Below are 12,030 nucleotides of genomic sequence, written 5' to 3'. Positions count from 1 at the left end.
CTTGAAGACAAGATGGATAAATATGGACTACACGATACTATGGTCAGGTGGATTCAGAACTGGTTTAATCACCAAAATGGAATAGTCATTAATGACTTCCTATCAACTTAGGGGAGAATCTCTAGTAAAGTTTCCCCAGAAATCTATTCTTGGTCCTACCACTATTTAACATTTTGCTTTCAACAATGTGACCACATTGACAAGGTGGGGTATTGGGAAAAGGATGCTCATGAGAATGAGGAGACTGGACATCATACCATATGAGGACTAGTATAATCTGAAAGAAAGAAGACTTGGGGGACATAAAAGTTATCTTCAAAATGTGGAGAGTTGTTATGGGGAAGACAGATTTGACTTGTTATGTTTGGTCCCAAAAGCAGAACTAGAAGGAAGGGGTAAAAGTTGAAAGAAGAGACAGAGTTTGGGTCAATACAATAAAGGACTTCCTAAGACCCAGCAGTGTCCTAAAGTAGAATGGGAAGCCTTGAAAATTAATGGACTCCCCTTCACTGAAGGTCCTTCAAGAACAAGATGAATGACCATTCACTGGAGATGTCCTAGAGGTAATTTCTATTCAAGCACAGGGTGGATTAGATTGTTTCTAAAATCCCTTTGAATTTTTAAATTTTGCTTCTTAACTATAATTATTGTTACCACTGTTACTAGCTACTATAATAACAATGTAAGTCACAAGGAACATACTGAGGATTTAAATATACTTTGTGTTCCCTAATCTCTCTCTAAGAGGACGTTGGTATCTATTTTTGCATCTTATACATTAAGCTCAGGAGCATTACCATTACCTTGTTCAGGGGCATCCTCTCCAGATGGGATGTTCACTCTGCAATTCAAATCTGCATCCCTAGAAGAAAGCCGGCCTCAATCAATCAGACTGCAAGCTTAAACATTCTGTTGAGAAACCCTGTGGGTCAAAGATATCAGTTAGAGACAACCGCAGGAACTCAATATCCTCAGACACAAAACCTCAACCTCATGCTCACCACCCATATCTAATAAGTTACCAAATTCTGTCAATTTCATCATTGTATTCCCTTTTCTATATTCTGTCCTCTCTATTCCTACTTCTATCAGGACCTTACCAGTATCCACCTACCTGTTTTACTGACATAGCCTCCTAACAGATTTTGCCACTCCACACTCTCCTCATCCCATGCATTCTTCAGACCACAGCCAGATTGTCCTTATTCATGTAGATCTGATCAAGTTACTCCTCTGCTCTATACCATTTAAAGGCTAAAGTCCAAACTCCTAATATCTTGACATTGAAAATCTACCCTACCTCTCATATTAACATGTGACAGTAATAGCCTCAGCCACACAAAGGAGGCTCTGGCTCCTCTCTAGGCCTTTAGGTCACTGCCCTTCTCAGGCCAAGAGGTTTATAAAGAATGAAAGTTAGATAATTTGTTCAATAAATACCTGAAAGGTCACATGATGCACTGGCAATCACACCAGATCTTGAGTCAGGAGACACTGGTTCAAATCCTAACTGCGACACTTATTAGTTGTGTGATGTCTTCTTGGAGCCTCATTTTTTTCATCTGCAAAGTTAAGATAATAATATTTGCATTATCTAACATGGTTTATTTGAGGAAAGTGGTTTATAAACCTTACAATGTCATAGAAATGTCAGTTGTCAATATTATTACTTCTATCAAATACAGGTTCTTAGGGCCAAACAAACTGCATAGGAAGTCATATCCAATCACAGTTCTTAGTTTCAACTTCTCTTTTGTACTATCATATTCTATTCATTATGTGTTGTATCCCCCTACTAGATTGCAAGTTCTATGAAGGCAAGGATAATTTTTCTCATTCATAAAGGTATATGGTACAATTCCAGCACAGAATTCCGAATGTTATACTGAATTCTCTCCTGCCCCTCCCCTTTGTCCCTGGCTAAAAAGACAGATGTGTATTTTATTTATATATGTGTGTGTGTGTGTGTGTGTGTGTGTGGTCTCATTAAGAAATTGTGTATGTTACAGAGGCTGTGAAATTTTTCTTAATTACAAGTCACTATCTGGGAAGTAATTCTACAAACATTTTTAATTCCCAAGTCAACAGGTACATGGTCTAAGGGAATTTGCTTCCCTTGCTAAAAGTCTTTACCAACATTTCCCAATGACTGTTGATATATCAAGAGAAAAATGATTTACAAAGAATTGTAGGATTATGTAAGTCTTTATGCTAGAAGCAATTAGTTTATATAAGAACAGTCACAGAGAAGCTATTTTTTATAATGATAAAAAAATGAAAAAAAATTAACAACAGGATGGGAATAACCAAGCTAACTGCATTTTACTTCATGGCTATGAAAAATTACAAACATATGCATTATATCAATACATAAGCAACATGGAATAAAGGAAAGGGCACTAGACTATGAGTCTGAAGACCTGAGTTTGAGTTCTGGCTATGCCTCCAGCTAACAGACATCAGACAATTCACGGCAAAGTGTAATGTTAAGAGCACTGGCCTTGTAATGAAAAGACTTGGATTTGAATTCTGGTTGTGCTATTTACTGCCTGTGTAATCCTGGGTGAGTTATTTACTTTTTAGGGACTTAGTTTCTTATCTATAAAATAGGGGCAATAATACCTACCTACCCAAAAGGGTTGTTGCTATATAAATATGTGTTATTGCCATTCTGGAATCTGTGACTCCAAAGTTGTAGTATTTTGTATTTGCTACATATAGAAAAATTAATTACATGGTGGTAATTAGTTTCTACATTATTTGGGTCAGTCCTCAGCTAGTCTTTCTAATTTTGAAGTTTGTCAATGCTTATACTCATGTCAATGCTTACACTTATCTTTGTATTATGAGGAGACACTTATGGACTTTAATGGAAGATCTTTTTTGGACTGAAATAGGGAATTCTAAAAAAAAAAAGAAATTCCTTCTACTAGGAAAGAAAAGCACCTTTTCAGCCACTTATAGTCTTAGAAAAAATGCCTACTACTCTGAGAAGTTAAATGGCTTTCCCAGGCTGACCTTGCCAATATGTGTCAGAAGCAGGACTTGAACCCAAGTCTTCCTGATTCCAAGGCTGCCTCTCTATCAACTACTCCAGGTTACCATTAATAACAATGAGTAATAATAATAATCATTGTAGTATATTAATGTCTGTAGAATCAATTTTAACTGTGTATAAATGTATATTTAAGATCATGCCAGAATGAAAGTAACTAAGAGTAGGGTTTTTTTCCCTACTAAGTTATTTAAGTCAATAGTTTTTTTGTTGTTGTTGTTTTTGTTTTTTGTTTGTTTTTTTTTTAGGCAATTGGGGTTAAGTGACTTGCCCAGGGTCACACAGCTAGTAAGTATCAAGTGTTTGGTCTGAGGCCGGATTTGAACTCAGGTCCTCCTGACTTCAGGGCCGGTGCTCTATCTACTGTGCCACCTAGCTGCCCCAGTTTTTTTTTTTTAAGTGACACAACTTCATTTTATATTCTGAACCTTAAAGTCACTCAGGAAAAAAAAAAAAACAGAAAAAAATGAGATCCCCTGGAGACCAATAAGTACAGTACATTAGTTGTTAACTAAGCCAGAATCCAGTTATTCCAAGCTGTGGTATAGTCATTAGGCTTTGTAGTTCAAACACTATCACTTTCCAGCTCAGGAATCTCTAACTTTTACCTCTTGGATAAAATATGAACCACTCTGTTTGGCACTTAATGCTAGTTACAATCTGACCACAACCTACCTTTCCAGGTTTATTACACATTGCTCACATTTACAAACTCTACATTCCAGCCAATCTACTCCTTCAGTTCCCCATAACCATAAATGTCATTTCAATCCCTGTCGCCTTAATTTTGCAAAGGCTTTCTTCCAAGCAGAAAAAGAAAGATTCACTTTTGTCTCTGCACCCCAGCACCTAGCACAGTGCCTGGCATGTTATAGGTGCTTAATGTTTGTTGGTTAATTGGATCATACTCCCTCACCTCAGACTCTTCCCTAACTTCCTTCAGGGTTCAGTTCAAATGTCACCCCTTACAAAAGAATTTTCCTGATCTGCTTCTTCCCAGTTTTTAGTATCCTGCCCCCAATTATTTCTGATTTACTCATCTTTGTACATAAAGATATATGTAAAATCCAGGTCAGGAACTCTTTTCTTTTTTATCTTGGGATTCCCCAGTGCCTAACACAGTATCTGGGAACATGGTAGGGGTTTAATAAATATTTGTTGAATGGATGAATCTTAACTCTGTCACTGATTTACTGTTTGACTTAGCTTAAATCACTTTCTCTGTGTTTTAATTTCTTCTATCAATCAATAAACATTTATTAAGCACCTCCTAGGTGCCAGGTACTGTGCTAAGCACTGGGGATATAAAAAAGGAGGCAAAAGACAGTCCTTGCCCTCAAGGAACTTACACTCTAACAAGTGAGACAACAAAACTGCAGGCCGGTTACACTCGATGGCCTCCAGTTCTGAATGCTGTAGAAGGGCTGGAACAAACACAGGTCTTTAAAAAAGCCTCTAAGACCCGTTTTCCTTCTGCCTTTCCCAACCCATCTCTCCTCCCAGCCTGTCCATGAGGAAGGTTATTCTCACCCTTCTCAAGTAATGAGGCTAAGGTAGTGACAGGTGGGCGGGGTCAAACTCACTCCGAGAGGAAGGGAAAAGAGAGGAGAGGCGGGGAGTGGGCGGGGCCGGCCCTCGGCACACGCGCACAAGGGAAAGCTTGTCAGGCGTCCCCAAGGTCCCTTTAACGCACTGCTTTGCCTGCACCCCTGGGCTCCGGCCCCGCCCTCAGCGTGGAGAGCTGCCCTGATCTGACTGAGGGGGCAGCGGGGAAGTCGTTCAGATGCCCGGGCCACTAAATACCTGGTGTTTGGGGTCCCCGGGGACGAACTCACCACAGACAAAGGAGGCGCCTCCGAACAGAAATCCCTACAAACCGCATCGGGGCTGCGCGCGCATTCCCAGGCAGACAGGAGCTGCGCCTGCGCAGACGCAATCTAAGACTGGAGCTACCTGCCAGAATCGTCTTTGGGGATCCGCCAAAGCCTTCAGTGAGTCACGCAAAGACGAGCTGAAAGGGGCTTTTTTTTTTTTTTAAACTATTAGAATGTTCGAGCTGGAAGGAGCGTTAGAACGATAGAATGCTAAAGCTGAAAGAGCTTTAAAACAAAGCATTCAGCATCAGACCTGGAAGAGACTTCACTTCAATAAATGGTACTAGGACATAGAATGTTACAATCAGTCGACAGGTATTAAATGCCTACTGTGTGCCAGGCTCTGTGCTAGGAGCTGGGCATACAATATAATGAATGAAATACTCCCAGTTCACAGGGAACAAGGATATGTATGTGTATATATAGTATATATAGAATAAATATAAGGTGTCTCCAAAATCAGTGTAGTTTTAAGCTTTAATAACTTAAGTCAATCAGCTAATAAACCTTTAAGTGCCTACTATGTACCAGGTACTGTGCTAAGCTCTGGGGTAGAAAAAGAAGCCAAAGACAGTCACTTCCCTCAAGGTGTTTACAATCTAATGAAGGATACAATAAACAAATATATACAAATAAACTACATACAGGATAAATAGAAAATACTTAAAAGAGAGTAGTTAATTATTTTAATGTTGGAATTGAAAGGGATTGGGAAAGGTTTCCTTTAGAAAATTTAGAAATATCAATGACCTTAGAAAAACATGGAAAGACTTGCAGGAAATAATGAAAAGTGAAATGAGCAGAGCCAAGAGAACATTGTATACAGTAACGGAATATTGTTTTAAGAATGATTTTGAGAGAATAAGTAATTTTGACTATTATAAATATTCAAATTAGCTATAAAGGACAAAAAAACTATAAAGGACATATGAAGAAAGACGTTATTTGCATTCAAAGAAAGAACTGATACATAGAAGTATGTATAGAATAATTTTACATAAACATACCTAATTGGTCTAATGGTAGCCATCTCTGAGGAGGGGGAGGGGAAAAAAGGGGGGAAAGAAATTTACTTGATAACTTTGTTGAGTATTTAAAAGGAATAACAAGTTGTACATAGTGAATTTGTGATTTCATGTGTGATCATCTTTTTTATTGTACTGTTATAGAAATGCTTGTTGTATTCCATAACTTTAAAAAAAGAAATATCAGTGCTATAAATTTGCAAAAAGTCATTTGAAAGGTTAATTATGTACAATTTAAAAATATTGTTTCTTATTAAAATTCCACAGTCACTGTCATGTGACTATACATCACTCTAGATGATTGAATTTTGTAAAAAACAAAACAAACAAAAAAAAAACCCCCAAACTTTTAGCAGCTGCTGCTCAGTGACTAAAAGGGTTTCATTTGTAACCCTGACATAAGGTCACCCAAAGAACAAGTTTTAGTGCATACACGCAAAGATCAAGTTTTGATGTAACCCTACGAGAAAAGTATTAGATCTATTTCTTATGGATATAAATCAAGTGACTGAAGTGGTCAGGCAAGAGGACTTCTATGGATTCAGGATTGTGAGACCAATATCACCCAGAAACTGTTTCACAGGCAATGTATAATGACAGGGTATCCCAACTTCTTAAAATTGAAAATTTAAACTTATTATCCCAAATTCATAAAACTAAAGAAGTGTAAAGTAAATTTAAATAATTGAGCTTCAAAAATGATGTTTTTGCAAGTTTGCAGCATTATGCTTCTGAAGCTAGTAAAGCTTTAAACTGCACTAAGATTTTTGGGACACCCAAATAAAGAGAATAAAGTAGTTAAATACAAAGTAATTTAAGAGGAAAGACACAGGCAGTTCATGGTGTGAGAAAGAGCTTAATGTAGTGGTGTAAGGATAATAAAAGCCATCTAATCTAACCTCTTCATTTTACATATGTGGAAACTGAGCCCCAGAGTGGGAAAGTAACACTCCCAAGGTTGCACATTGAGAACGAACAGTCAAAGCTAGAACCCAGTGACTGGTAGCCCAGTGCTCCTTCCCCAGAGGCTCCAGCCATTCATTTCCCCTAAGTCCTGATTGTTATCAGTAACTTTTCCCTAACCAAGTCTAGTAATAGAGTTCCCAAGCCTCTAAACAAACTTAAGCCCCTGGGTGAGAGGGGGAAAGACTGAAAGAAGATCTCTGATCTTCCCCTTAGTCACGGACCATACTCTTTGCCCTTCATGTCTCCATAAAGACACAGCAGCGCCAGCTTGTCTCCATGGAAACCTTATAAGCCCCAACTCTTAACTTCCTCCACCAGAATGGGTACCAGAAACAGCCCTTATGTTGTGTAATGCAGATCATATCAAGTCTAGGGACTGGTTCAAGAGAGAGGTGGAGGCATGGAGGGGGCTGGGAGGTGGGGGATTTGGGGAAACAACACACAAAGGCTAGAGCAGTGGAGGCTCAGGAGCTGGAATTTTGCTTAGACCCTGACCCAGTTGTAGTTTACAGAAAATCTCTGCCTCAGTAGGCTGGCTCTGACCTCTCAGAAAGTGAGTTTGTTGTTGATAGGGAAAGAAATGGGAATAAAAAATAAAATCTATAAAAGAAGCCCAACAGTACCTGAAGATTATTTAAAGACATTATCTAGAGAGGCATATGTGTTATGTTAGAAAGATCTCATATTAAAATGAGGGTTAGAGAAATAGCCGTGGTGTGGCTGATAAAGAGCATTGGGGTCAGGAAGGTCTGGATTTAAATCCTACCTCTGACACATACTGGCTATATGATTCTGGGCAAAATACAACCTCTCTGTACTGCAGTCCACTCCAGGTGTATAGCAGTTCCTCACAAGCAGCTGCCTACACTAGGGAAATGAAGAAAAAGGAGGAGGAGGAGGAGGAGGAGAAAAGAAGACAGCTTTTCCCATCAAAATTCATTACGTTCCCCCATTTGTCCCTCCCTCAAACTTTCCTATTTCTATTGAAATTCCTATTTCTATCATCCCAGTAACTCAGGATCATAATCCAGACTCCTCCTTGAGTTTTCCTTTTCCCTCACCCCATCCCCATAGCCACTCTGAGACCCTACTATCCTGATTGGCTAATCCCTTTTTTTGGATTGCCATTTCTGGAGGGATGCCAACCATGCTCACTTAACTCTGACTTTACTTACTCTTGAAATTTCTCCACCTCCTCAAGAAACACCTTGCCCCTACATGGGTACCGTTCCTCATGGCCCCATTTTTAGCCTCTCTTTATGTGTTAACTTGCCCCATTAGGATGTAAGCCTCTAAGGGTGAGGGACTTTCTTATTTGCTTATATTGTACCTCTAGCACTTAGCATAGTGCTTGACATGTGCTAAGTGCTTTTATCTATCAGTCTAATTAGTTGTCTTGTCATCTCTTCCTCCATGTCTCCTTCATCTTCTCTCCACTCAGACACACCTGTCATCATTTAAGAACTTCCAATTAGTCTTCCTGCATGTCTGTGCCTTTACACATGTCTTCCACACATTGGATGAACTTCCTGCTCACCTCTCTGCCTTTTGGAAATCCTAGTATCCTTAAAAGTTCATTTGAGTATCATCTACATCAGAAGTATCAAATTGTGGTTGCCTTGGGCCTAACAAAACTCCCAGTGCAACTTAAACCAGATTAAAATGTAACTGGGAAATGTTTAACAAAATAAACAAAAATACAATACAACATGGGGTAGCTAGGCAGTGAAGTGGATACAGCACTGGGCTTGGAATCAGACTCATCTTCATGAGTTCAAACTCGGCTTCAGCCACTTACTAGCTGTGTGACCCTAGACAAGTGACTTAACTTTGTTTGCCTCAGTTCCACATCTGTAAAATGAGTTGGAGAAGGAAATGGCAAACCACTCCAGTACCCTTGCCAAGAAAATCCCAAATAGAGTCACAAAGAGTTGGACATGACTGAAACAACTCAACAACAACATTACAACATAATGTTAATTTATGGTTTTCTAAGTCAAAGTGCCGCCTCCAGGGATCTGTTTCTGTTTGAATTTGACATAACTGTCTAGGTGAGTCACTCTTTATTCAAATTACCTTGCATTTTACTCATCTGTGTGCATACTGTATCGTCTTAAAATGTAAGCTCTTAGGGAGCAGGGACTGTTTTATTTTTGGTTTTATATCCCTTCCCCCTTCTCCCCACCCATCACCTAGCACAGTGCTTTACACATAGATGCTTGATAAATGGTGGTAGTTGTCACCTTGGGACCCAAAGAAAGAGCATTGGGATTGATTCCAAGGTCTGTTACCACCCACGGGATTTTGAGCTTGTCCCTTCCCCTCTTTGACCTTCAATTTCCTTATATTTAAAGTAGGATAACAATGCCTACCATTCCTACTTCTCATGGTGCCTGAATAATTTTCCCCAAGCAAAGATTTGGTCATGGCACTCCTGTGCTTAAAACCCTTCAGTGGTTCCATATCAACTACTGAGTAAACTTTAAATTCATGTGCTTGCCATTCAAGTATTTCAATCAACCAACAAACATTTATTAAGTGCCTACTATGTGCCAGGCACTGTGCTCCACAATCTGGTTCTACACTACTTTTCCAGGCTTTTCTTTTACTACTCAGCACCATGTACACTGCAGTCCAGCCAAATCAGACAACTCTGTGTCCCCAAACACTCTGTGAACTCACACATCTTTACCTTTGCTCAAGTTAGTTTCTATACCTAGAATTCACTTTTTCTCCTTCTTCATGTGGGTAATTTCTAACACATCCTTTAAACTTAACCACTACCTCCTCCAAGAAGGTTTCCTAGTAATGACATACGCTTCAACTTCATATGTGGTGCTTTCTTTTGTATATATCCAAAGGATCATAGGACCATATTTTCTGATGGAATGACTCTTAGAAGTCATGTGACCCAAACCTATTATTTGTAGATGAGGAAAATGAGGCCTAGAAATTATTTTGTATATATTTTATATTTATTTAGCCATGTGCATGTCATCTCCCTCCAATAGAATATAAGCCCCTTGAAGGCAGGGAAAGTTTTATTTCCTTAGTGCCTCATACTCAATAGGCATTTAATTAATACTTTTAAAACAAATGACTGAACAAATGAATTGATTAAAAGACAATACACAGGGGCAGTGAGGTAGAGTCCATTCCAGTGGAGTCAGGAGGATCTGAGTTCAAATCCCAACCTCAGACACTTAACACTTACTAGCTATGTGACCCTGGGCAAGTCAATTAACCCTGATTGCCTCACCAAAAAGCAAGGGGAAAAAAAGACAATACACAGTAACAAAATCCCCGATCATTGGATTATTAAAGTATTTCACTAGTGATGCTATATGGCTATGAATCATAGCATACCACTATCTTAGAAAAATCAAAATTGCAGGTTACCCAAAGAGCAATGGAAAGAGATATAATGGGTGAAAATGAATGGAAGAATATTAACTAATAATTTGCATGTCATAAGTAATATAAAAGATATTATGAAGGATACAAATGATTGGGAAAAAGTGTGGGTCAGTCAAGTAGTATAGATGGATGGTCCAAGCACTAAAGTGTTATTTGTGACATATTTTAAACACCAAAAGATACATTGTTAGCAAGATGGTGGAATGGTTGTTTTCCATAAACCTCTCAAATGCAACAAACCTCAGAAAAAGGAATTATGTGCCAGATACAGAATAATCAAAGCTGAATTCATAGAATATGAAGACTGAAACATTACACAAGGTGAAATAACATGGAAGAATTTAAATATTTCAAGTTCCCATTTAAGAGGCTACACTCTTCAAACCTCTCTATATGCTAGTTGTAGTAGGTACAACCAACTTCAAAAACTTGGCTTCATGGTCTGACCTTAGGTATACCAGCCAGGTCTCTGACAGCAATGAAAGTCTGACCTCTACCCCAAAAGAGGAAGCAGACATTGATTCTGTCCAATTAAGAGAAAGCAACAGGAAGGTTAAGCAGTAGACATGGACAGTATAGCAATGTGGTAGAATCAGCTAGACAGGAAGCAGAGCCAGCTGGAGGAGAGTCACTATGTTGGAAAGAAAGGGAACTAGAATCCCAAATGGAAACATTCCTTGTCCTCTAAAGTTTACTCTGGCCAAGAACAGGAGCTAGGCCCCCACAATCCCCATCCAAGTCAAGGAGGTGAAAAATGCCCTGCCCTGGATGAAGGTCTAAGCAGCATTGGAAGGAGAAGACAGAAAAAAAGGAGGGAAACTAGAGACAAGTGTCTACAAATACAAGCTAGAGGTCAAAATACCAAAAGAATAAAGGAAAATACCTTAGCAAAAACCTCACCCACAAGCAGATAAGTAAACCAACAGATAAGTTCATAAAAATAAAATTAACAATAAATAAAAACTAAAACAGAAGCTATAATACTACAAATGAGTATTATGCCATGAAGGAAAATGAACCAAAATTTCCTAGTAAGCATATGGATGTCACAGAAATCACGAAAAACAGCAAGAAATTCCAGGATGATCCAAATGAAAAATAAAAATGTTAAAAGAAGAATAAATTAGGTCAGAAATCAGAGCTTTCAATGTAGAACTAAAAATTTTTTTTTTAAAAAATCAATAGATTAGAAAAATTTGAATATGCAGTGGAAAAGCAAATGGGTAATTACAAAGGAGTAGAAGCCCTTAGAGAAAGAATAACAGATGTAGAATACAAAAACATAAAAGTGGGAGAAAATTTGGCAGAAGAGTCAGTCAATAAACTTTTAGTAAATGCCTACTCTACAAGTCACTGTGCTAAGTGCTGAAGATACAAAAACAAACAAAAGAGTCCCTGCTCTCAAGGAACTTACAATCTAATGGAGACAACACACAAACAAACTATATATATACAGGAAGGAATTAAGAGGGATTGGGAAAGACTTCCTACAGAAGGCTAGGTTTTAGCTGGAACTTGAAGGAAGCCAAGAGGTGGAGATGAGAAGGGAGAGAATTCTGAGCACGGGAGGATAGCCAGTGGAAATGCCTGGACTCTGGAGATGGAGTGTCTTGTTTGAAGAACAGCAAGGAGACCTGTGTCAATGAATCACTGAGTATGGGAGTGGGGAGAGGGATATTGTTAAAGTGTAGGA

The 12,030-nt window shown here is 38.7% G+C and overlaps 1 protein-coding gene across 2 annotated transcripts in view; it reads right to left on the bottom strand.

Annotated features, from left to right (window-relative positions):
- LOC114046912 (zinc finger protein 79-like) overlaps nucleotides 1-12,030 on the bottom strand; it is a 72,272-nt gene that overhangs the window by 31,591 nt on the left and 28,651 nt on the right. The window contains exons 1-3 of one of the 2 annotated variants that reach the window (XM_027867528.1): nucleotides 4,891-4,958; nucleotides 1,441-1,562; nucleotides 804-922 (exon numbers count right to left, since the gene is read on the bottom strand). The exons of the other annotated variant lie outside the window; for it this stretch is intronic. Coding sequence (XP_027723329.1) covers nucleotides 804-818 — 15 coding nt within the window. The 5' untranslated portion in view covers nucleotides 819-922; nucleotides 1,441-1,562; nucleotides 4,891-4,958. Of the gene's footprint in view, nucleotides 1-803; nucleotides 923-1,440; nucleotides 1,563-4,890; nucleotides 4,959-12,030 lie in introns of those variants that run through there. 2 annotated transcript variants of the gene reach the window in all.

The sequence above is a fragment of the Vombatus ursinus genome, unplaced genomic scaffold (genome assembly GCF_900497805.2).
Source record: "Vombatus ursinus unplaced genomic scaffold, bare-nosed wombat genome assembly UNPS02014786.1, whole genome shotgun sequence".
Taxonomy (NCBI): Eukaryota; Metazoa; Chordata; class Mammalia; order Diprotodontia; family Vombatidae; genus Vombatus; species Vombatus ursinus.
Note: the sequence above shows the minus strand (reverse complement) of the source record. Positions and strands in the feature narration are given on the sequence as shown.